Here is a 27,518-nt window from a genome sequence, read left to right on the forward strand (position 1 = left end):
AAATTCAGGTGAGCTACGCAATGTGTTCAGCAATGTAGCTGAGTGACTACTCTGGAACAAACTCCTTACGGCATGGTCCACCCCTGCAAACCCTTCAAATTGGCACCAGTATGTAGACTACAGTTTGAATAGCACTGTTCTAGATCTTAAAAAACACAGATTTCAAAAATTCAAACAAAGGGGCATAATCCATTATTTTATTCATCTTTGCATCTTTAGCATCTAGCAGAGTAACATGTGGTATATGTTCTATACTTTTGTAATGAATTATGTTGGAGAAAGATTTGACAATGTATTCCAAAAAGGGAAATTTTGTAAAACTATAGTGTCTACTAGAGAGGAAAAGGAATGATTATTTTTAACTAAATAATGTGATTTTACAGGAAGTCTTAGGTGAGCTAGGATATTAAAAGGTACGAAAAGCAGGAACACATGACCAAAGAATTTAAGAGTAGCAAAATTTCTGCTTTCAGTCGTGGTGCTATCCAACAAGAATATCTACTCTCTTGCCTTACACAACTAGAAAACTGGACAAAATGTATGAAACAAAAGCTTTCAGACATTGGACAAGCATCTTAGAACAGTGACCCCTGAGAGAAGGCAAACTATTAATGCTTTAGCTCACTGCCTTAAAAACTTTTCAGGCTGTATTATGGAGGAGGAGGAATCCAGATTGAACAAAGTAGTCTGAGTTAAGAAAACAGAGTTCAGAATCCAGAAAGGCCAGGTGTCTAGAATTTATGGAAATAAAGTGCCAGAGAGGAGGCAGCTGCAGAGAGAGAAGAAACTGAGGATCTGCTTAGAGGTCTCCTTGAGTCTTGGACTGAATAGTCATCTGACTCCTGTGTGTGTGAGCAAACTACCACAGCCAGGGAAAACTACCAGAAAGGAGAAGGCAGAATAATCATTAGATCTTACATTAGGGCACAATGCTTTGTGTTCTCGCCAGCCACAGTGGAAGACATCCTAACACATGCAACATCAAGTCCATCAATAATCTCAGAGGGCATTAGGTATTGCCTAAATAGCAGGGCCAAACCAGACCTAGACCACAAACTTTTCCAGACCAGACTAATAAATTCAAAAGAAACACTGAAAGAAAAAAAAAACTGGGGGGAGGGGAATTTAGCTGCATCTCCCCACCCCAAAAAAGACAGGAAGAAAAGGAGAAAGGGAAGAAATTAACCCAACACACATATACACCATAGAATATTATGCAGCCATAAAAAAGAATGAGTTCATGTCCTTTGCAGGGACATGGATGAAGCTGGAAACCATTATTCTCAGCAAACTAAAAAGGAACAGAAAACCAAACACTGCATGTTCTCACTCATAAGGGGAGATGAACACTGAGAACCTACGAGCACAGGGAGGGGAGCATCACACACTGGGACCTGTCGGGGGGTGGGGAGGAAGGAGAGGGATAGGGAAGTAGGTGGCTAGAGGAGGGATAGCATTAGGAGAAATACCTAATGTAGATGACAGCTTGATGGATGCAGCAAACCACCACAGCATGTGTATACCTATGTAACAAATCTGCATGTTCTGTACATGTATCCCAGAACTTAAGTATAATTAAAAAAATAAAAATTAAGCCAATAATGTAAAATTCAGCGTGTCTGGCATTCAATAAAAAATTAACAGATACAAAGAATGTATATGACCTGTAATCAGGAGGAAAAAAATCAATATAAAGATTCAGAAATGACACAGATGATAGAATTCAAAAGTTATATATATGATAGAATCACACAACAAGGGTATTAAAACAGTTGTTTAAAAAGCACACTATTTATTCAAGAAGACAGAAAGGAAAACATGACTATAATGTGGAGAAAAATGGAAGATGTAAATAAGACCAAAATCAAACCTCTAGAGAAGAAAAACACACTGAGCCAGTTGCTATGGCTCATGCCTGTAATCCCAGCACATTGGGAAGCAGAGGCAGGAGGATCACCTGAGGTCAAGAGTTTGAGACCAGCCTGGCCAACATGGTGAAACCCCGTCTCTACCAAAAATTTTAAAAATTAGAGGGATATCGTGGCACATGCCTGTAATCTCAGGTACTCAGGAGGCCAAGGTGGGAGAATCGTGTGAACCTGGGAGGCGGAGGGTGCAGTGAGCCAAGATTGTGGCACTGCACTCCAGCCTGGGCGAAAGAGTGGGATGGATGAACAGATGGATGGACAGAAGGCAGGCAGGCAGGAAGGAAGGAAGGCCGGACACACTGAATTAGAAACTGAACAAGACGATTGGTAACTTGGAGACATAGTAGTAGAAATGCACTAAAATGAGACACAGCAAAGACTGAGAGTAAGAAATGGCCTACCACACATGCAACTGCAGTTAAAAAACGGGGAAGGGTGACAGAAAAAAAATTAAATTTTTTTTTGGCCGCTGTGGACCAAATCCACCTAATTTTATGAATAAATTTTAATTAGAACACAGCTATTCTTATTTATTTACCTATTATCTATGGCTGTTTTCATGCTGTAACAGCAGAGTTGAATAACTGCCATAGATCATATGGCCTACAAAGCTGAAAAGATTATTTTTTTTGGCTCTTTACAGAAAAAGTTTGCTGAATCCCAATTTATACATTGGAATGAAGAACACTGAAATGGAAAATATGTAAGTAAACACAGAAGACTTCTCATTAAGTTCTTTAAAAGATAATTGACTAGAATGCAAAAATAACAAGAATTGGATTATTTTTGATATCCAATACAAGAATTAGATTGTAGGGTTTACAACATATTAAAAAAGTAAAATATATAACAACAATAGCTAAAAGGCAGGCCTGGGAAAAAAGGAAAACTTTTAATGTTCTATGTGAAGTGATAATAGTTTCATTTGGAGGAGACAATTTAAAGATATATACTACAAACCCTAAAGCAACCACCAAAAAAGAAAATAACTACCTAGCCTTCTGTACAGCAAAAGAAACAATTAGCAGAGTTAACAAGACAACCCACAGAGGTCAAAAGTTCGAGACCAGCCTGACCAACATGGTGAAACCCTGTCTCTACTGAAAATATAAAAATTAGCCAGGCATCATGGTGTGCACCTGTAATCCCAGCTACTCAGGAGGCTGAGGCAGGAGAATTGCTTGAACTTAGAAGGCAGTGAGCTGAGATCAAGCCACTGCACTCCAGCATGGATGACAGACTCCATCTCAAAAAAAAAAAAAAAAAAAGATATAAAAATGGTCAAAAAGTATATGGAAAAATGCTCAATATTATTAATTATCAGGGAAATGGAAATTAAAACCACAATGTAATACCACCTCACTTCTGCAAGAATGTCCATAATCAAAAAAATAATAGATGATGGTGTGGATGTGGTAGAAAGGGAACATGTTTATGCTACTGGTGAGAATGTAAACTATTATAATCACTATGGAAAACAGTGTGGAGAGTCCTTAAAGAAGGAAGATTTACCATTTGATCCAGCAATTCCATTAATAGGTATCTACCTAGAGGAAAAGAAGTCATTATGTGTTTATGCCATACATGTGTTGCATACTTGCATACATGTGTTTATGGCAGCACAATTAGTAATTGTAAAAACATGGAACCAGCTCAGATGCCCATCAATCAATGAGTGGATAAAGAAAATGTGGCGGGGGTTCCACACACCCCATGGAATACTACTCAGCCATAAAAGGAACAAAATAATGGCATACACAGCAACCTGGATGGAACTGGAGACTATTATTCTAAGTGAAGTAATTCAGGAATGGAAAACCAAACATCATATGTTCTCAGTCACATGTGGGAGCTAAGCTATGTGGATGCAAAGGTATTAAAAATGATCCATTAGACTTTGGGGAGTTGGGGGAAAGGGTGGGAAGTGAGGGCTAAAAGACTACACATTGGGTACAGTGTACACTGCTCAGGTGATGGACACACCAGAATCTCAGAAATCACCACTAAAGAACTTATTCAAGTAACCAAGCACCACCTGTTCCCCAAAAACCTACTGAAGTAAATTATTAAAAATTTTTAAATCATGTAATTTATTCTAAGGGTTTTTACAAAATAGTTAATGAAAATTATATGTACATAAGTACAGTATAACTGAACTTATGTTCCAATTCTTTGTTGCAAAACAAAAAATATAGTATGTGTACAGACTTAATATTGTTAAGATGAGAATTCTCCTCAAATTGATCTATAAACTTAAATTTAAAAATCAGATCAAAATCTTAACAGACTTTATGTAGACACTGACAAGCTAATTCTAAACTTTATGTGAAAATCAAAGGACGTATATAGCAAAACAACCTGAGAAAAAGAAAGAAAGTTGGAAGACTACCATTATGTGATTTCAAGACTTATTATAAAGCTATGGTAATTAAGACAGTAGTATAAAGACAGACATATAGACCAAGAGGACAAAATGGAAATTTTTGAAACAAATACAGCCTATTGACTTTTGGCAAACATGTCAAAGCAATTTACTGGAGACAGTCTTTTCAACAAATGGTGCTGGGACAACTGGATATTGAGATGCAAACAAAATAAACATATGATCCTCAATCATACCCTATACAAATATTAACTTGAATTGGATCTTAGACTTAAAACTATAAGAATTTTATAAGAAAATGTAGGAGAAAATCTTAATTGAGTTAAAGATGTCTAAACAAGATACACATGGCTCAAATTGTAAAGAGAAAAAAATCACTAAACTGGACTTGAAAACTTTTGCTCTTCCAAAGACACTAAAAGGAAAACCACAGACTGAAGGAAATATTTATACCTGACAAAGAATGTGTGTAGAGAATAAATAACATCTACAAGTAGATAAGAAGATAATCCAATTTTAAAAAGTGAGTAAGTGCTTGAACAGGCAAACACATAAAAAATACGGTGAACATTGTGATAAACAGGAAAATGCAAATTGAAACTACAATAATATACCACTACATATCAATAAACTGGCAAAATTAAAGATTGACAATACCTTCTGTTGGCAAGGCTGTGGAGTGCTTGGAACTTTTATTCCTTAGTGGTGGGATTGCAAACTGATGCAGTCACTTTAGAAAACATTTAGGCAGTTTTTAAAAAAGTTAAACATGCAGTTACCATACGATCTAGCAAATCCACTCGTGTGTGTGTGTGTGTGTGTGTGTGTAATTTTTTTTTTTTTTTTTTTAGACAGAGTCTCACTCTGTTGCCCAGGCTGGAGTGCAGAGGCATGATCTCAGCTCACTGCACCATCTGCTGCCCAGGTTCAAGTGATTCTCCTGCCTCAGCCTCCCAAATAGCTGGGACTACAGGCTCCTGCCACCAGGCCCAGCTAATTTTTGTATTTTTAGTAGAGGCGGGGTTTCACCCTCTTGGCCAAGTTGGTCTTAATCTCTTGACCTCATGATCCACCTGCCTCGGCCTCCCAAAGTGCTGGGATTACAGGCGTGAGCCACTGCACCCAGTCTCCTATATATATATATATTCAACAGAAATAAAAACATACATCTACAAAAAGAGTTGTGTGTAAATGTTCATAGCAGTTTTATTGATAATGGACACCTATATTGTTTCCAGAATTTGACCATTAATTGGTAAACAGGTAACCTGTGGTATATCCATGTAACTGAATACTATTCAGCAAATAGGAACAAATTTTTTATACTAGCACAACATAAATGAAACTCTAAAATATTATGGTAAGTGAAAGAAGCCAGACATAAAAACTACATACAATTCCATTTATATGAAATTCTAGAAAAGGGAAAGTAACATGCCAGAGGCCAGCAAGGAGGCAATGGGACTGACTGCAAAGGGGCACAAGGAAACTTTCAGGCTGATGGAAATGTTATCACGATTGTGGCTGTGATTACAAGACTATACATTTGTCAAAACTCAAAGAACTATATACTTGAAAACCAGCAAGTTTTACTATATATAAGTGGGACCCCCACCTCCAAAAAAAAAGTGCAGAAAAAAAGAAGAGTAGCAAAGTTCAAGGAACAATTGAGCCCAAACATAAAACAAGGACCAAACACAAATGCTAAGGTCAGTAATCTTCCAAGGTGTATTTTGAAAGAGACAAATGAAGGTTTTTAGAACATGACAAACCATCATGTTTGTCAACTGAGAACATGCACAAGTACACACAAACCTACCAAAACCAGACGGCTGTTCTGCAGAAACATCCACTCCAGGAGTTGAACTGGATACTGCTGTGGAAGGCTGAGTTTGCTTTGGCTGAGTCTGACTGTTGCTGAGTTCAGACTGGCTCCCGTATGCTGACTGCTCTGACTGGGTAAGAGAGGTATAGCATTCTTCCAATTTGGGCAGTGTGGAAGAATCTGAAGAGCCATTTAAGTCTAGTTGCTGCAGAATGGAAAAAAAGGGGCAAAAGTATGAAAAACAAATGTTAGTATAAGAAGAATCAAGCCCATTTCCTTACTTAAAAGCAAAATACAAGTATTTCCATATCATAAAATGAAACTACCCACTTTCAAGAACCTATATACTCTCTAGAAAAAGCAAGTCCTTCTCTATCTTAATGAACATAAATTCAAGAAAACATTTACGGAACACATCCCATAAGCAAACATGGCAATACAGTGCTACCATACAAAGGTTGGGAAAGAGGGGCAGAGCGAGAGAGAAGTGATGTTCACTGAGCACTCTGTGTCAGGCATAGTGCTAGGTTATCTGCATGTGTTTCCTCATTTGAACATCAGAACAAGTGTCCTAGGTAGGTGCTGCTATGTCTTCTTCACGTAACACAATGCTTTTACAGAGTCGTTAAGTTATCCAGTGTCCATCAGTAAATGGCAGGGTGTAGATTTGAACTCAGGCCAGTCTATGCTCTCTGTGCTCTACCACACCACCTCCCAGTCAGACAGGATCCCTGACCCTAAGGGCCTCTGAGTCCTCCATCAGGGAAACTGTGTGTGCAGCTAGCCATGAAGGAGGCAGGAGCTGCGTGCTCCTCGGAAGGGCCAAAAAAGCCAGAGTTTGGGAGAAAAAGATGAACTTCCAAACTCAAAATGACCTTAAGTGAATGGAGTGCCAAATTTTAACCATTATGAATTAGACCCCATTTCCTACCATATACTCATTGCTGAATTAAGTGTACTCTATGGTCATTTAATAGCACTGATCTTTGGTGATGTCAACTGGCACTGACACGAGTAAAGAGGACCCCAACAGATTAAGCTATAACAAACTGAACTAAGTGGTTTAGAGTCTGGGATCTGCCTAGAACAATCCGAAACAATAATTGTACAAACAGATGTAGGCTTGTTTTTCTGGCTCATATGCAACACACATTTAATATCAGCAAATGTTACTTCTGGGGCAAAAATCTATAGCAGCTCACTTTCAAAGATGGCTGGCATGAATGTGGCTTATATAATTATATAATATACAAATACCTGTGTGAATAACCTTTTTTGGTTGAAAAAAAATTCTAAAACTCCAGATAGCTATACTGGGCCATACAATATGTTATTTCAGGAAACCAAAGACCTAGACTCAAGTTTTTGCATAGTTTAAACAATTCACATGTATACATGAGCTACCCTTTATCTTCATTTAAAATGAGGCTAAGAACCAGTGAATTCTTTCAATAAAGCAGCAATAATAATTAGGTAAATCAATATTTATTAATCTCATAAATTTTTTAAGCTGGGAGATTACTAGTTCAAATCAGTCTTGCAAGTGAGCAAACTCAGGGCACAAAAGGTAATTTGTTTCAACTTGCTAGTCAGTAGTCAAAACTAGGCCCTTGATTATAGCACTCCCAAGCCAGTGCTTTTTACATTATACCTTACTGCCTATGTTTAGCTGTTTAATAGATAACATACAGAAACATTTTTAAAAAGCTGTATCTTCTTTCTTGACAAATGTCATTTAAGAAAGATGCACTGTTGACACGTATTTAAGATGCATCCTGATAGCTTTTACTCAGAATTTCACTCTAAATTTGTCTGACATTTGAAAGTAAGTATGTGTAGTCAATTTAAACCATTAATTTTAAAAAAAGTCCTTCCCTTCTAACAGTAATATACAGCCTTGCTATTCAAAAGTGGTATTCACTCATCAGCAGCATCAGCATTACTTGGAAGCTTGCTAGACATCAAGAGCTTTAGTTCCTACCCCAGATATGCTGGGTAAGAATCTGCATTTTAACAAGATTCCCAGGTGACCTGTATGCACATTATAGTTTGAGAAGCACTGCTCTACCAGATTTATTCTTCTGTGGTTGCAAATGACTGACTCCCTCACAATTGTTTGGAAATATACCATGATGGAACTACAGGTTAGTCTCAAAAACACGTTCATAATTTATGAAATATGGACAAAGTCCCCAAATCGCTTCACATCTACTACAATGGCTATAATAAAAAAGATAGTTACAATTATTAGCAAGAACACCAAGTGCTGACATGGACAAACTGCAGTACTCTTAAATTGCTGGGAGGAATGTAAAATAGCACCGCTGCTCTGGAAAAAAGCCTGGTAGTTCCTCAAAATGTTAAACAGAGGGTTACCATGTTTATCTAGTTACATATTAAGATAAATGAAAACATAGCAAGGAGTAAGAAAACAGCATAGGGCAGAACTCTGGGAGACACCACAGGGAGCAAGCCTAGATATTATGTCAGGAGGCAGGAGGAAAAAAGATCATGGCATCACAAAAGCCAAAGGAAGATCATGTTTCAAGAAGGAATGCAAGGTTAATTTCAAATAATGCTGAGCAATCAGGTACTGTAAGGTTAAAACATGTCCACCTAATTTAGCAACATAAGAATAAATGGTAACTTGAAGGATAATCACTGCAGTATTGTTTACAGTCACAAAATCTTAGAAACAGATATTCATCAGAACTATTTAAATCAGTTAGGGCATATCCATACTCTGCAGGAGTTAAAACACTGAGGTAGGTTTGTAAGTACGGATATGGGAAGGTGCTGAATGGTATGTGTATTATGTTCTCATGCATGTGTTTAGTTTCTAGGAAGGATACACAAGAAACTGCTTATGGTGGAGTTGGATTAAAAGAGGAAAGGACATCCTGGTCAACATGGTGAAACCCTGTCTCTACTAAAAATACAAAAAATTAGCTGGGCATGGTGCCACGTGCCTGTAATCCCAGCTACTCAGGAGGCTGAGGCAGGAGAATTACCTGAACCCAGGAGGCGGAGGTTGTGGTGAGCCAAGATCACACCATTGCACTCCAGCCTGGGTAACAAGAGCGAAACTCCGTCGCAAAAAAAAAAAAGGCAAGGTTATCTTATTTCTGTAACTTGTGGAACTACTTGAATTTTAAAATCCTGCAAATGTGGTACTTTTATAATTTTCAAAGGCAAAACATGTTTGTCTACCTAGGGGATGAAAAACAAGTGTGGTAGCTAGAAAGGACTGTGGGATCAAAAAATTTTTTAATGTTTAAATTTTGTTTAGATGGAAGGTACATAAACATTTTTAAATGCTTATAAGAATGTGCCAGTAGAAAGAGGTTGAAGATACAGACAGCAGGAGCAGACTGTATCCTAAGCAACTTCCAGTCCCGTCTTTTGGATAAAGGGTATTCAACCTGCATGGTAAATACATGGCACCTTACAATAGGAGTAGAAAAAGGGGTGGAAAATTAAAAGTTTCTGAAGAAATATACCTTAAGAATACCTTAAGAGAGAGGACTCAAGATGGCGCTGTGAGAACAACCCAGGATTGGAGTTCGCGTTGAATCCGCAAACGGTGAATCAGAGCTGCATTTACAGACTGATCTTTGTTGCCCACAGAACGGGGAAACTCCCAAGTATAAAAAGACACGGGACGCCAGGCAGTAGGTCTCCTGGCGAAGCCAGCAGCCGGGGCGGCGGCGGCCAGCCCTACCCAGCAATCCCCACAGGGCGCGCTTGTCCGGGTGCCCTGTTGAACCGGCAACCTGAGACTTGAGAGGGCTGGACTTGAGACTGAACGAGACTTGGACAGTAGCCCAGCCCAGGGGATTGCAGGGACAGATCGTTTGGGATACCCAGTGGGACAAACAAAACCGCGATTTCAAACTATCCCGAGCAGACGGTCCGAGACGCTCTGTGGGGGAGGTGCGTCCACCACTACCGAGGCAACCCGCCCCAACTGAGATACACGCCCACTGCTGACGCAGCCAGCCGTTGCCGAGGCAACCCGCCCCAACTGAGATACACGCCCACTGCTGATGCAGCCAGCTGTTGCCGAGGCAACCCGTCCCTACTGAGATACATGCCCACTGCTGACGCAGCCTGCCGTTGCTGAGGCAACACGCTACAACGAAGAGACTCCGCCGCAGGGTGTGGCGGAGACCACAGCAGAGCCTGCAGGAACAGGGCGAATCACACAACAGCAGGGCGGAGCCTCGGCAGCCAAACAGTGGCTAGTCTGCCTTCTAGCTGGGCAGGACACCTCATCGAACATCCAAAAATAAAGCCCAAACCCCTCAACACAGAGCATTTGAGAAAAAAAAAAAAGGGGGTTTTTTAATGAGCTCTGTTGCAGCAGAATCAAACATAGCAGCCTAACAGCCCTGAAGGAACAACAGAGCGCACAGCTCAGCAATTAAGCCCGTATAAAGTACAAACTGTCTCCTCAAGCAGCTCTCTGACCCCTCTATATCCAAAAGACTGACATTAGGCAGGCATTATCCTGGGACAAAGACAGCAGAAAAAGAAACTGGTAGCATCCCTCGCTGTGCCACAGCTGCTAGAGGTGCACCCCAGACAAGCAGGGTCTGGAGCAGACCTCAGTCGTACAGCAAAGGGGCTAGACTGGTAGAAGGAAAACCAAGCAACAGAAATACTTCATCATCAACATTCCGGGTGTCCACTCAGAGACCCAATCGAAAAGTCAGCAACTACGCAAACGACCAGCGGACAAATCCACAAAGATGGGAAGAAACCAGCGCAAAAAGGAGGAAAACACCCGAAACCAGAACACCTCGCCTCCTAGAAAGGACCAAAACTCCTCACCAGCAAGGGAGCAAAGCTGGACGGAGAATGACTGTGACGAAATGACGGAATTAGACTTCAGAAGATGGATAATGAGAAACTTTTGTGAGCTAAAAGATCATGTATTAAATCAATGCAAAGAAACTAAGAACCTTGAAAAAAGATTTGAAAAAAGATTCGAGGAAATGATAACAAGAATGGATAACTTAGAGAGGAATATGAATGAATTAAAGGAGCTGAAAAACACAATACGAGAACTTCGCGAAGCAAACACAAGTTTCAATAGCCCAATTGAGCAAGCAGAAGAAAGAATATCTGAAGTCGAAGACCAACTCAATGAAATAAAGCGAGAAACCAAGATCAGAGAAAAAAGCGCAAAAAGGAATGAACAAAGTCTCCAAGAAATGTGGGACTATGTGAAAAGACCTAACCTACGTTTGATAGGTGTACCAAAAGGGGACAAAGAGAATGAATCCAAGCTGGAAAATACTCTTCAGGACATCATCCAGGAAAATTTCCCCCACCTAGCAAGACAGGCCAACACTCAATTGCAGGAAATACAGAGAACACCACAAAGATATTCCGCAAGAAGAGCAACCCCAAGGCACATAATCGTCAGATTCAACAGGGTTGAAATAAAGGAGAGAATACTAAGGGCAGCCAGAGAGAAAGGTCGGGTCACCCACAAAGGGAAGCCCATCAGACTCACAGCAGATCTCTCGGCAGAAACACTACAAGCCAGAAGAGAGTGGGGGCCAATATTCAACATTCTTAAAGAAAAGAACTTTCAACCCAGAATTTCATATCCAGCCAAACTGAGCTTCAGAAGTGAAGGAAAAATAAAATCCTTTGTGAACAAGCAAGTACTCAGAGATTTTGTCACCACCAGGCCTGCTTTACAAGAGCTCCTAAAAGAGGCACTACACATAGAAAGGATCAACCAGTACCAGCCATTCCAAAATCACACTGAATGCTAAAGAGCTTCAACATAATGAAGAATCTACAACAACTAACAGGCAAAACAGCCACTTAGCATCAAAATGGCAGTATCAAATTCACACATAACAATATTAACCCTAAATGTAAATGGACTAAATGCACCAATCAAAAGACACAGACTGGCAAATTGGATAAAAATCCAAAACCCATCAGTGTGCTGTATCCAGGAAACCCATCTCACATGCAAGGATACACAAAGGCTCAAGATAAAGGGATGGAGGAAGATTTACCAAGCTAATGGAAAGCAAAAAAAAGCAGGAGTTGCAATTCTCATCTCTGATAAAATAGACTTTACAGCAACAAAGATCAAAAGAGACAAAGAAGGCCATTACATACTGGTAAAAGGATCAATACAACAAGAAGAGCTAACGATCCTAAACATATATGGACCCAATGCAGGAGCACCCACATACATAAGGCAAGTTCTTAATGACTTACAAAAGGACTTAGACTCCCACACAATAATAGTGGGAGACTTTAACACTCCACTGTCAATACTAGACAGATCAACCAGACAGAAAATCAACAAGGATATCCAGGGCTTGAACTCAGACCTGGAGCAAGCAAACCTGATAGACATTTACAGAACTCTCCACCCCAAATCCACAGAATACACATTCTTCTCAGCACCACATCACACCTACTCTAAAATTGACCACATAATTGGAAGTAAAGCACTGCTCAACAAATGCAAAACAACTGAAATCATAACAAACAGCCTCTCAGACCATAGTGCAATCAAGTTAGAACTCAGAATTCAGAAACCGACCCAGAACCGCACAGCTTCATGGAAACTGAACAACTGGCTCTTGAATGTTGACTGGGTAAACAACAAAATGAAGGCAGAAATAAAGAAGTTCTTCGAAACCAATGAGAACGAAGACACAACGTGCCAGAACCTCTGGGACACATTTAAAGCAGTCTCTAGAGGAAAGTATATAGCAATAAGTGCCCATATGAGGAGAATGGAGAGATCCAAAATTGACACCCTATCGTCAAAATTGAAAGAGCTAGAGGAGCAAGATAAAAAAAACTCAAAACCCAGCAGAAGACAAGAAATAACTAAGATCAGAGCTGAGCTGAAGGAGATTGAGACACGAAAAACCCTTCAAAAAATCAATAAATCCAAGAGCTGGTTTTTTGAAAAGATCAACAAAATAGACAGACCACTAGCCAGATTGATTAAAAAGAAAAGAGAGAACAACCAAATAGATGCAATAAAAAATGATAAAGGGGAAATCACCACAGATTCCACAGAAATTCAAACCATCATCAGAGAATATTACAAACAACTCTATGCGCATAAACTAGTAAACCTGGAAGAAATGGATAAATTCCTGGACTCCTGTGTCCTCCCAAGCCTAAACCAGGAGGAAGCTGAAACTATGAATAGACCAATAACAAGGTCTGAAGTTGAGGCAGCAATTAAGAGCCTACCACACAAAAAAAGCCCAGGTCCAGACGGGTTCACAGCCGAATTCTACCAGACACACAAGGAGGAGCTGGTACCATTCCTTCTAAAACTATTTCAAACAATCCAAAAAGAGGGAATCCTTCCCAAATCATTTTATGAGACCAACATCATCCTGATACCAAAACCCGGCAGAGACCCAACGAGAAAAGAAAACTTCAGGCCAATATCCATGATGAACATAGATGCAAAAATCTTCAATAAAATATTGGCAAGCCGATTGCAACAGCAAATCAAAAAACTTATTCATCATGATCAAGTAGGATTCATCCCAGGGATGCAAGGCTGGTTCAACATACGCAAGTCTATAAACATAATTCACCACATAAACAGAACCAAAAACAAAAACCACATGATTATCTCAATTGATGCAGAGAAGGCATTTGACAAAATTCAACAGCCCTTTATGCTAAAAACCCTCAATAAACTCGGTATCGATGGAACGTATCTCAAAGTAATAAAAGCTATTTATGACAAACCAACAGCCAATATCATACTGAATGGGCAAAAACTGGAAGCATTCCCTTTAAAATCTGGCACTAGACAAGGATGCCCTCTCTCACCACTCCTATTCAATATAGTACTGGAAGTTCTAGCCAGAGCAATCAGGCAAGAAAAAGAAATAAAGGGTATACAAATTGGAAAGGTGGAAGCCAAATTGTCTCTATTTGCAGATGACATGATAGTATACCTAGAAGACCCCATCGCCTCAGCCCAAAAACTCCTGAAACTGATAAGCAACTTCAGCAAAGTCTCAGGATATAAAATCAATGTGCAAAAATCGCAAGCATTCATCTACACCAATAACAGACTTAAAGAAAGCCAAATCAAGAGCGAACTGCCATTCGCAATAGCTACAAAAAGAATAAAATACCTTGGAATACAACTCACAAGGAACGTAAGGGACCTCTTCAAGGAGAACTACAAACCACTGCTCAACGAAATCAGAGAGGACACAAACAGATGGAGAAACATTCCATGTTCATGGTTAGGAAGAATTAACATCATGAAAATGGCTATACTGCCCAAAGTAATTTACAGAATCAACGCTATCCCCATCAAGCTACCATTGACTTTCTTCACAGAACTGGAAAAAACCACCATGAACTTCATATGGAACCAAAAGAGAGCCCGCATAGCCAAGTCAATTCTAAGCAAAAAGAACACAGCGGGGGGCATCACACTACCGGATTTCAAACTATACTACAAGGCTACAGTAATCAAAACAGCATGGTACTGGTACCAAAACAGAGATATAGACCAATGGAACAAAACAGAGGCACCGGAGGCAACACAACATACATACAACTATACAATCTTTGATAAACCCGACAAAAACAAACAATGGGGAAAGGATTCCATGTTTAACAAATGGTGTTGGGAAAACTGGCTAGCCATGTGCAGAAAGCAGAAACTGGACCCCTTCCTGACACCTTACACTAAAATTAACTCCAGATGGATTAAAGACTTAAACATAAGACCTGGCACCATAAAAACCCTAGAAGGAAATCTAGGCAAAACCATCCAGGACATAGGAGTAGGCAAGGACTTCATGAACAAAACACCAAAAGCATTGGCAACAAAACCCAAAATAGACAAATGGGACCTAATGAAACTCCACAGCTTCTGCACGGCAAAAGAAACAGTCACTAGAGTGGATCGGCAACCAACAGAATGGGAAAAAATTTTTGCAGTCTACCCATCTGACAAAGGGCTGATATCCAGAATTTACAAAGAACTCAAACAGATTTACAGGAAAAAAACAAGCCCATTCAAAAGTGGGCAAAGGATATGAACAGATACTTTACGAAAGAAGACATATATGAGGCCAACAATCATATGAAAAAATGCTCATCGTCACTGGTCATCAGAGAGATGCAAATCAAAACCACATTGAGATACCATCTCACGCCAGTTAGAATGGCGATCATTAAAAAATCTGGAGACAACAGATGCTGGAGAGGATGTGGAGAAAAAGGAACACTTTTACACTGTTGGTGGGAGTGTAAATTAGTTCAACCATTGTGGAAGATAGTGTGGCGATTCCTCAAGGCCTTAGAAATAAAAATTCCATTTGACCCAGCAATCCCATTACTGGGTATATATCCAAAAGACTATAAATCGTTCTACTATAAGGACACATGTACACGAATGTTCATTGCAGCACTGTTTACAATAGCAAAGACCTGGAATCAACCCAAATGCCCATTGATAATAGACTGGATTGGAAAAATGTGGCACATATACACCATGGAATATTATGCAGCAATCAGAAATGATGAGTTTGTGTCGTTTGTAGGGACATGGATGAATCTGGAAAACATCATCCTCAGCAAACTGACACAAGAACAGAAAATGAAACACCGCATATTCTCACTCATAGGTGGGTGATGAAAAATGAGAACACATGGACACAGAAAGGGGAGTACTAAACAGTGGGGTCTATTGGGGGGAAAAGGGGAGGGCCAGTGGGAGGGGGAGGTGGGGAGGGATAGCCTGGGGAGAAATGCCAAATGTGGGTGAAGGGGAGAAGAAAAGCAAAGCACACTGCCATGTGTGTACCTACGCAACTGTCTTGCATGCTCTGCTCATGTACCCCAAAACCTATAATCCAATAAAAAATTAAAAAAAAAAAAAGAATACCTTAAGAAGTTCATTATGATACAGTAAAGATTTTACCTTGGTAAATTCTCTTCATGGGATATAAAGTAATAGTATAAAACTACAGGACAGAAAGTTTGAGGACTCAGATTACCTGATTTCAAAACTTATTAATTAGCTAGAGTAATCAAGACAATGTGACACTGGTAGAGGAACAGACATACAGACAATAGAGTCAGCTGATTTTCAACAAGGAAGCCAAGACTATTTATGGGAAAAGAATCATCCTTTCAACAACTAGTGCTGATACAGCTGAATGTCCTCACACAAAAGAATAAAGTTGGACTCTATCTCACACCATAAAAAATTAACTCAAAATGGTTCAAGGACCTAAATTTAAGAGCTAAAACTATAAAATGCTTAGGTGAAAACACAGGTGTAAATCCTTGTAACCCTGGGTCAGGCAATGGCTAATTAGGGGATACCAAGAACTCAAGCAACCAAAAAATGTATTGGCTCTTATGTATAAAACAAACAAACAAACAAACAAACAAAAAACCAGAATAGCAGAAAAATTTGAAAATATATCTGGTAAGAGACTTGTATTTTCTTATTAGATCTGAATAAGAGGAGACAACCTACTTTTAAAATGGGCAAAGGATCTGAATGTCTTGTCAGAGAAGACACATCACCAATAAGCAAACAAAAAGACACCCAACATCATTAGCCATCAGATACGGAAATAAAAACCATAATGAGACACTGTTCATATCCACTAGCATGGCCATAATCAAAAGGACAGGCAATAAGTGTTGGTGAAGATATGGAGAACTGGAACCCTCACACACTGCCGGGGGGAATATAAAATGGTGCAGTCACTTTGGAAAACAGTATGCCAGTTCCACAAAATGTTAAAAGTAGAATTACCATATGACCCAGAAACTCCATTCCTCAAGTTATATATCTAAGAACAACTAAAACGTGTTCACACAAAACCTTGTACTTGAACATTCTCAGCAGCATAATAGCCAAAATGTGAAAGCAGCCCAAATTCCTACCAACTGATGAATGGATAAATAAGATGTGGTAATATCATAGAGGGGAATATTATTCAGCCATAAAAAGGAATGAAGTACTGGTTCATGCTACAACAAGGATGAATTCTGAAGACATTATTAATGCTAGGTGAAAGAAGATGCTCACACACACAAAAAACCCCATACTGTGTGCCATTTAACAGAAAACAATGTAGAGACAGAAAGCAGATTAGTAAGTAGCTGCCTAAGGCTGTGAGAGGATGGGAAAGGAGTATGACTGCTAATGGGCATGGGTGTTTTTTTCTTGAAAGGGTGATGAAAATATTCTAAAACAGACTGCAGTGATAGCTGTACAGCTAGCTGTGTATCAAAAAAATGCTGAATTGTGCACTTTAAATAGTGAATTATAATGGTCTATCAATTATCTTTCAATAAAGCTGTTTTTTAAAAAAAAAAACTACATGAGAAACAAAATACAAAAGGCTACTTTATCTTAAAACTAAATTCATGCTATTAAGTAAGCTACATTTCTGGAAGAGACCATTCTATGAAATACAGAATGACTTTATCATTGCTGTCATACAAAGTAACCACAGTCTGAAGGAAATGTGTCACTTAGAAGGTTCATCTTCCCTAAATCTGGTTTTCAACAAGTCTTCTAAACTTACACTCTTTATTTTTAATGTAACACGCCAAAAAAAGAGGCCTGGCAGCCACATTTCATGATTCACACAAACAGCCCTGCTGTTTTCAGGATGCTTGTAATATATTCAAGAAACATGAAACAAACAGATTCTATGCCAGGATTATTGCTTTCTGCCAAAGCAAATGAGAAAGAAATCAATCTAGATTATGTGACAGATAAAGAGCTTACAATTATGACTAAGTTACAGAAAAATCCCAATTTTCTACCTCCCTAAGAGAGGTTTAATCATTTTTAAATATTCCAGGCTCAGGATTTTCTTCTGAAGCAATAAGGAATTATGTTAAAATTCATTTAAAAATCAACATACATTTTATGTATATGTAATTCTACAACTGCTAGGAGAGGGGTCATTAACCACAAGTATTCTGGGGTGCAAATCCACTCATAACTCTAGTACAAAGCCCAAAAACTCAAATCTAACATAAACAACAGCTACAGCAACCTGTTAAGAGCAGGGAATATCAAAATATGTAAATTGAGACAATTTTGCTTTCTAAAAATGAAAGGACTTCCTTATGCAAACATTCTCCAATAACCTGCATTAGACATTTACCTTTTGAATCTTGTTTGTGCCAGTATTTTTTTCCTGAGCACCCAGTCCTTCTGATTTATGAACTACTTTTGTTCCATTTACAAGGCCTGAAGGCTGCCAAGAATCATCCCATTTATCTTTGGGTGTAGAAAAGCACCAATCCTATAATGAAAAAATGGCAACAACAGACTGAGATAAAGTGCCACATGATCCAAAAAGAGGATAACTTGGGCAAGATCAATGCAAGAAAGCAATGCATATTAAACAAAAAGGTATTTATCAACTTTCTCTCTCAGTGTGACTTTCCTCCTTGCTTTATTGGTCCATACGCAGTATTTGAACTCTGAACACATGGATCTCCAAAATAAACGCAACTGTTTTGTAGTCTTTTCTTTAATATCTTTTTCATGGCTAGATTTTTTTTTCATGATCATCTAGTATTTAAACAGCACAAACATGAAGGAGAAAAACTTCAGATATTTCTTCTTATAGCCAGTGGGAAATATATTTTAAATACATATTTGCTAATATTAGGCCTAATATTAGCAAATATGCTGACTCCAGAAATCCAGAGGTTGTATTACAACACTAAAGCAACAACAGCAAAATTAGAGAAAATGGTTTCTTTATTTACAGATCCTAAGGGCCTTGACTAGGGGCTGATAAAACAAAAATCACAATGATTAAAAGGACGGATCTCCAAAAATAGGCCTATGGTTATTGTCCCATGATGAATCCTCTGTCCCCCTACATACCACTACCATTTTTTTTTAAATCATGTATTCTTTTGAATTATGGCCTGGTAAGTCCTTTTGAATTCCGGAACAAATAGCTTTCTTGAGACCTAGAAAATTAAATCAGTATTGATTGCTTGCTTCTTTTTTTTTTTTTTTTTTTGAGAACTGGTCTCGCTCTGTTACTCAAGCTGGTGGAGTGAAGTGGGATTATCTTTGCTCATTACAACCTCCAGTTCCCAGGCTCAAGCACTGATCGTCCCACCTCAACCTCCCAAGTAGCTGGGAACACAGGTGCACACCACCACGCCTGGCTATTTTTAGTAGAGACAGGGTCTCACCATGTTGCCCAGGCTGGTCATGAACTCCTAAGCTCAAGTGATCCACCTGCCTTGGCCTCCCAAAGTGCTAGATTTACAGGCTTGAGAGGCAGTGCCTGGCCTGATTTGCTTTCTATTTTTCCAAGGATCTAACCTTCTGTGGCATTTCTTTACATGATGAATACTGATTCTTTCCACCAAGGCTTGCAGTAAATAGACGAGAGGCAGCATCACCTCTTTTTCCCATCTTAGCCTGCACAGGTAACCAGTTCTCATCCCAAATATCATCACCTATGGTCACTGACTCCAGGCATGGCATTCCAGTGGGGATCTCATCCTAAAATGTAACAGAAGACAAAGAAAAATTATCATTTACAGTTCCTATATGAGCACATTTTAAAATTTAGGTTTTATAGTTTTTTCCTGACTCCAGGTAAGAATGACAATTTGAATACACAATTTATTACTTTCCCTCCTGAAATGCCACCAAAAGAATAATATAGAGATTTAAGATATAATCTTTATAGTCAAAGAGAACAGAAGAGGAGAAAGGACAATCTACTTTCTGGGAAAAGGAAAGCAGACAAGTGACAACTGATTAAGCAGTCCTGAGAAGGTGGAATCCTGAGCTTGTGGTGAAAAAATTGAGAAGCAACCCAAATCTATACCATATATACCTTAAAAATTCAGAAATATATACTACAAGGTTTTAGGAATTGAGGGAGTAAAATGGGAAAGAAAACAAGTGCACTGGCTGAAAGTCTGTGTAAGTAGGACTTAGATCTCCAGATACGCTCCCCTGTTCCAAGGACTCAGGCAACTACATACATCTCCTCTATCTGCCAGAAGACCAGAAATATTCTGGACGGTAAAAGTGAGGATGGAGCAAGCATAATAAAAATTATTAAGGAATGAAATGAAGGTTTTTATAATGAATGTTGAGATCCCTGGCCCTCTTTTGGACAGCAGAACAGAAATGAAAGAATGCATGAACTGAAGACAGATCCACAGAAATTATCAAATCTAAACAAGAGAAAAAAAGATTGAAAACAACCAAACAAAAAATCCATAACAGAGCATCAGGGACTGTAGAACAATACCAAAAGATTTAACATTTGTGTCATCAGAGTCTCACAAGGAGAACATAAAGAGCATAATGCAGAAAAATAATTTGAAGAAATATGGCTGAAAAATATCCAAAATTTGGTGAAAGACATCTACAGATTCAAGAAGTTCCACAAAACCCAAACTGGATAAACCTAAAGAAATCCATGCCTAGACAGAATCTACCCAAGTTGCTGAAAACTAAGGACAAACTATCTTGAATGTAGCCAAAGAAAAATAAAACATTACTTATAAAGGAAGAAGAATTTCAATTACTGTGGATTTTTCATCAGAAACCATGAAGGCCAGAGAGAAGAAGAAGAAAACTGTTAAAGGGCTAAATGAGAACATCTGGCAACCCAGGTTTCTATGTACAATCAAAATATCCTTCAAGAATGAAGTAATACATATATTCTCAATAAAGAAAACAGAGAGTTCATGGTCAGCAAATCTACTCTAAAATAAATGTTAAAGGAAGCTCTTTGGACAGAAAGGAGATGATATCAACAGGAAACCTGGAACATCAGAAAAAGAAAAATCAACAGAAATGACAAATATCTGGACATATACAATATTCTCCTCTTGAACTTTTAAAGAATATTTTTGAAGATGGAAAGCAAAAACTATAACATCATAAATTGTCAATGATTAATCCACATAAATTGTCAAAGGTATAATATATAAGATAAAGATGGCAGAAAGGTAGAAGGAATGGGTAAAAGACCTAAATAGTGGGGCAAGACACTGACCTACCAAAGTGGTAAAAGATTGACAACTGTAATTCCTAGAGTAACCACTAAAAAACACTACACAAACAAATACAATAAAAAACATAGTAAAGTGGAATACTAAAAAATGTTCAAATAACCTAAGAGAAGGCAAGAGGAAGCAGATGAATGAAAATCAGGGAACAAACAGAAAAATAAACTGGCAGATCTAAAATAAAAACATATATATAACCAAATAAACATAAATGTTCCAAACATACTAATTGAAATTCAGATTGTCAGAGTGGATTAAAAAATAATCAAACTAGGCTGGGTGCGGTGGCTCATGTCTGTAATCCCAGCACTTTGGGAGGCCAAGGTGGGTGAATCACCTGAGGTCAGGAGTTTGAGACCAGCCTGATCAAAATGGAGAAACCCCGCCTCTATTAAAAATACAAAATTAGAAAGGTGCGGTGGCACATGACTGTAATCTCAGCTATTCAGGAGGCTGAGGCCAGAGAATTGCTTGAACCCAGGAGGCAGAGGTTGTGGTGAGCCAAGATCGCACCATTGCACTCTAATTTGGGCAACAAGAGCAAAACTCTGTCTCAATAAATAAACTAAACAAACAAACAAACTATATGCTGTCTCAAGGAATTTCAAATACAATGATACAGGTTAGAAGTAAAAGGATGAAAGCAGCAGCTTCTCTGGTCCTTCTGGAATCTGCATTTGGTTCAACCCACCTGCCTCCACTCTTGCCTCCACACCATGTCTATCAAGGTGACCCAGAAGTCCTACAAAGTGTCCACTTCTGGTCCCTGGGCCTTTCTACATGAGTGGGCCTGGTGCCTGCATCAGCTCCTTGAGCCTTCCCCAAGTGGGCAGCAGCAGCTTCTGGGGTGGCCCGAATGCAGGTTGTGGTGGGATCAGTGGCATGGGAGGCATCACCACCATCACGGTCAACCAGAGCCTGCTCAGTCCCCTTAACCTGGAGGTGGACCCCAACATCCAGGCCATGTGCACCCAGGAGAAGGAGCAGATCAAGACCCTCAACAAGTTTGCCTCCTTCATTGACAAAGTAAGGTTCCTGGAGCAGCAGAACAAGATGCTGGAGACCAAGCAGAGCCTCCCGCAGCAGGTGAAGATGGCGTGGAGCAACATGGACAACCTGTTTGACAGTTACATCAACAACCTTAGGCGGCAGCTGGAGACTGGGCCAGGAGAAGCTGAAGTGGAGGTGGAGCTTGGCAATATGCAGGGGCTGGTGGAGGACTTCAAGAACAAGTAGGAGGATGAGATCAGTAAACGTACAGAGACGGAGAATGAATTTGTCTTCATCAAGAAGGATGTGATCAAGCTTACATGAACAAGAGTCTTGCCTAGAAGGGCTGACTGATGAAATCAACTTCCTCAGGCAGTTGTATGAAGAGGAGATGCGGGAGCTCAGTCCCAGATCCCGGACACGTCTGTGGTGCTGTCCATGGACAACAGCCGCTCCCCTGACATGGACAGCATCATCGCTGAGGCCAAGGCGCAGTACAAGGAAATCGCCAACAGCAGCCAGACTGAGGCTGAGAGCACATACCAGATCAAGTATGAGGAGCTGCAGACACTGGCTGGGAAGCATGGGGATGACCTGCAGCGTACAAAGACTGAGATCTCTGAAATGAACTGGAGCATCAGCTGGCTCCAGGCTGAGATTGAGGGCCTCAAAGGCCAGAGGGCTTCCCTGGAGGCCGCCATGACAGATAACGAGCAGCTCGGGGAGCTGGCCATTAAGGATATCAACGCCAAGCTGTCCCAACTGGAGGCCACCCTGCAGCAGGCCAAGCAGGACATAACGCAGCAGCTGCATGAGTACCAGGAGCTGAAGAATGTCAAACTGGCCCTGGACATTGAGATAGCCACTGACAGGAAGCTGCTGGAGGGCAAGGAGAGCCAGCTGGAGTCTGGGATGCAGACCATGAGTATCCATACAAAGACCACTAGCAGCTATGCAGGTGGTCTGAGTTCCGCCTATGCCGGCCCTCACAAGCCCTGGCCTCAGCTATGGCCTGGGCTCCAGCTTTGGATCTGGTGCAGGCTCCAGCTCCTTCAGCCGCACCAGCACCACCAGGGCCATGGTTGTGAAGAAGATTGAGACCCGCAATGGGAAGCTGGTGTTGAGAGTCCTCAAATGTCCTGCCCAAGTGAAGAGCTGCGGCAGCCCCTCCCAGCCTGCCCCTCCTGAGGCTGCCCCAGAGCCAGGGAGGGAGGCCCCAGTGCAGGAGAACATGGGGTGCAGGGGAACATGGGGAAAAGAAGACCCACCTGAGGCTCAGCCCTAGCCCTCACCCCACCCACAGGGGAGTTTACTGCCTGGGGACCCCCCTTGTCCATGCCTCAAGCTGCAAAACAATTTTTTTTTTTTTGGTCCAAAATAAAACCTCACCTAGGTCTGCCCATCCCTTCCCCTCCAAAAAAGTAAAGGGATGGAAAAAAGTATACCAGACACACACACACACACACACACACACACACGTGTGTGCGCACAAAAGCTGGAATAGCTGTACTGATAGCAGATTATGTAGACTGCAGTGCAAAAAAAGTAATTGTGAATAAAGACAGACATATCATAATGACAAAAGGGTCAATTCACTAAGACATGGAAGAATCCTAAATGGGTAACACATAACAATAGAGTTTCAACATGCCCAAGAAAAAAAAACTGAAAGAATGAAAAGAGAAATATACAAAATCCAAGATTATAGTTATAGACTTCAGCGTTCTTCTCAGTAATCAACAAAATTGGTAGATAGCAAGTATCAGAAGAACTCAGCAATACCACCAATCAACTGGCTCCGACAGAACACTCCACCCAACAACAGAATATATTTTTTTTCAAAGGCACATGGGCATTTACCAAGCTAGATATATCCTGTGTTGACAAAACCTTAACAAATTTAAAGAACCGAAATCATACAAAGTTTGTTCCAAGGCCATATTAACTGGAAATAAGTAACAGAAAGTTAACATGAAAATTTCCAAACCCCTGGAAATTAAACAACACACTTACAAATAATTCATGGGTCAAAGATAGTATCTCAAAATAAGTTATAAAATATTTGAACTGAATGAAAATGAAAATACAATGTTCATTAAAGTAAATTTCCATCTTAAAAAATAGAAATAGAAAGCAAAAATAACCCCAAAGAAAATAAAAGAAAGAAATCAATGAACTTGAAAACAGAAAGACAAGAGATAAAACCAATGACACAAAAGCTTATTCTCGGGAATGGGAAGTTCATTAAAATGGATAAATTTCTAGTAAGACTAACAAAAAGGGGGAGAAGACAAATTGCCAATATCAGGACTGTAACAGATTATCACTGGAGACCCTGCAGTTAACAAAAAGATAAGAGAATACTATAAACAATGTTATACTTATAGTTGACAATTTAGATGAAGTGAACCAATTCCTCATTTTATAACTTAAATGAGTCACTTCCTCAAAAAAACACAAAATACCAAGACTAAACTAAGATAGTTGATTTGAATAATCCTGTATCTATTAAAGCAATTGACTTTATAATTTAAATTCTTCTGGAAAAAAGTCTCCAGGACCAGATGGTTTTATAAGGTATAACAAACATTTTAAAAATTAACTTCTCTCCCTGAAAAAGAACCTGATTTTATGTAATCTTTTTCAGAGAACAGAGGAGCAAATACTTCCAACTCATTTTATTAGGACAGTATCATCTGTACAAAGTATACATCAATAAACAAAATGTGTTATATATACACAACGTAATACTATTCAGCCTTTAAAAAGAAGGAAATCTTGTAATTTGTGACAAAATGGATGAATGAGGAGGACATTATGTTACATGAAACAAGCCAGACACAGAAAGACCAATATCACACACCATCTCACTTACACATGAAATCTGAAAAAGCAGAGTAAAATAGAGGTTACCAGAGGCTAGGAGGTGGAGGAATTGGGCAGATGTTGGTCAAAGGACACAAGATTGCAGTAGACAGGAGGAGTAAGTTCAAGAGATCTACTATACTCTTGGTAAGTTCAGTTAATGGAGACATACTGTATACTTAAAAATTGCCAGAAGATATTTTTAAAACTGTTTTCACCCCCAAAAATAACAAATATGTGAGGTAATACCTATGCTAAATAGCTTGACTCATACATGCTACAAGGTATACATATATTGAAACATGTTGTACACCATATACATAATTTTACTTGTCAATTAAAAAAAGAAAATAAAGATCCACACAAACAAAAAAATAAATAAAAAAGAAATATAATTCTACATAATCTTTACCAAAAAATAGCAAAGGGGGCAACGTTTCCAGATTCATTTTATGAGGCCAGGATTACCTAGTACAAAGACCAAAGGCAGTAGAAGAAAGCTACAGACCAGTATCTCATGAAAACAGGTATCGGTTTGCAAATCCTAATTTGCAGACAACACTACAGATAAAGAAAACCACAAAAGGAATAAACAAAACACCCCCTAAAATTGATAAGTGAGGCTAGCTAGTTAAAAACTAATTTCTATATACTAGCAATTAAAATACAAAAACTGGGGAAATATTTACAGTAGCTCTCAAAATAAATGAAATATGTAGGTATAAAACTAACAGAACATGTACAGATTATATATACTAAAAATTCTAACACTTGAAGAAATAAAGGAAAACCTAAATAAATGGGGAGATACACCATGCTCATGAACTAAAGTATCAACTTTCCTCAAAATTATCTATATAATACAACTCCAATCAAAATCTCAGGCATAGAGAAGCTAATTCTAAAATTTACAAAGAAAGAAAAAGGAACCAAAATATTTACAACAATTTTGAAAAAGAAGTATAAAATAGGAATCATACTACCAGACTTTAAGAGGTACTATATAAGGCTACAGTAATCAAGACAATGCGATAGTAATGAAGACACATAAACATAGGTCACTGGAGAAGAATACAGAGTCTAGAAATAGACTTACAGAAATATGGACAACTGATTTTTGATTAGGCTTCAAAGGAAATTCAATGGAGACAGGATAGCCTTCTCAACAAAGGATGTTGGATTGGTTGGACATCTACATGCAACAAAATGAAACCTGACCTAAATTTCATGCTAAATTAACTCGATGTCTTGACACTGGAAACACTGTCCATAACAGAAAACAAGTTGGTATGTTAGGTTTTCTCAAAATTAAAAACTTCTGTATGAAAGACACTATTAAGAGAATGAAAAGACAAACTACAACTGGGAGAAAATCACATTATTTGACAAAGAACTCTTATCCTTAATATATAAAGAACTCTCAAAACTCAAGAGTAAGAAAACAACCCAATCAAAAAATGAGGAAAAGACTTCAATAGACATTTCACCAAGAATTGCAAATAGATGGCAACTAAGCACATGAAAAGATGTTCAACATCATTAGTCACTAAGGAAATAGAATTTACAATCATGCTGTGATACTACTACACACCTATTAGAATGGCTAAAGGAAAATTACTAAACATGTCAAGTGCTGACAAGAAAATGGAGCAACTAGAACTCATATATTGTTGGTGAAAATGCAAAATGGTACAGCCACTCTGGAAACAAGTTTGACATCCATTTATCACACGATCCAGCAATCTTACCCCTGGGTATTTACTCTAGATAAATGAAGCTGATGTTCACACAAAAACCTGTACGTGAATATTTATAGCAGCTCTATTCATAAATACCCCAAACTGGAAACAACCCAAATATCCTTCAATAGGTGAATGGGTATATAAACTTTATTTATACTATAAAATACTATTCAACAATCAAAAAGAAGGTATTATTGATACATACAAGAGCTTGGATGAATCTCAAAGGTACAGAATTATATTGAATGAAAGAAGCCAGTCTCCAAAGGTTACAGACTGTATCATTCTACTTACATGACAGTCCTGAAAAGGTAAAACTAGAGTGACACAAAATAGACCCCAGACCAGTAGCTAGGGGTTAGGGATGTGGGAAGACTGATTACAAAAGGGTAGCACAAGGGAGTTACTTTAGATGATGGAGCTGTTCTACATCCAACTGCAGTGTTGGTTGTACAAATCTACATATTTATTAAAGTTGATAGAATAGTACACCAAAAAAGTCAATTTTACTATGTGTTAATTTATTGTAAAAGAAAAATATTAACATGAAAGAAAATAAAAGTTATACAAGGAAAAAAAAAGATGTAATAGTATACTATAATACTTGGCCAAGCTGTGAAAAGCATTTACATAGTCACTGTAATGTAAATATTAAATAGTAATCTGATGAAAAGTTTGATATACTATATCTGTAAGAGGGTAAGGGG

The 27,518-nt window shown here is 38.9% G+C and overlaps 1 protein-coding gene and 1 long non-coding RNA gene across 16 annotated transcripts in view; one reads left to right on the plus strand and one right to left on the minus strand.

Moving 5' to 3' along the window:
• LOC118149131 (uncharacterized) overlaps positions 1 to 9,107 on the plus strand; it is a 59,147-nt gene extending 50,040 nt beyond the window's left edge. The window contains exons 3-4 of the long non-coding RNA XR_013529491.1: positions 2,572 to 2,631; positions 8,973 to 9,107. This is a non-coding gene — a long non-coding RNA (uncharacterized LOC118149131). The remainder of the gene's footprint in view (positions 1 to 2,571; positions 2,632 to 8,972) is intronic.
• Positions 1 to 27,518, minus strand: part of TDRD5 (tudor domain containing 5) — a 96,834-nt gene that overhangs the window by 1,267 nt on the left and 68,049 nt on the right. For all 15 annotated transcript variants that reach the window (XM_035279257.3, XM_078356216.1, XM_078356215.1 and 12 more), the window contains 3 exons: positions 19,503 to 19,685; positions 18,316 to 18,456; positions 6,131 to 6,341 (listed from right to left, as the gene is read on the minus strand). In XM_035279257.3, coding sequence (XP_035135148.2) covers positions 6,131 to 6,341; positions 18,316 to 18,456; positions 19,503 to 19,685 — 535 coding nt within the window. The remainder of the gene's footprint in view (positions 1 to 6,130; positions 6,342 to 18,315; positions 18,457 to 19,502; positions 19,686 to 27,518) is intronic.

Source organism: Callithrix jacchus, chromosome 18, assembly GCF_049354715.1.
Source record: "Callithrix jacchus isolate 240 chromosome 18, calJac240_pri, whole genome shotgun sequence".
NCBI lineage: Eukaryota > Metazoa > Chordata > Mammalia > Primates > Cebidae > Callithrix > Callithrix jacchus.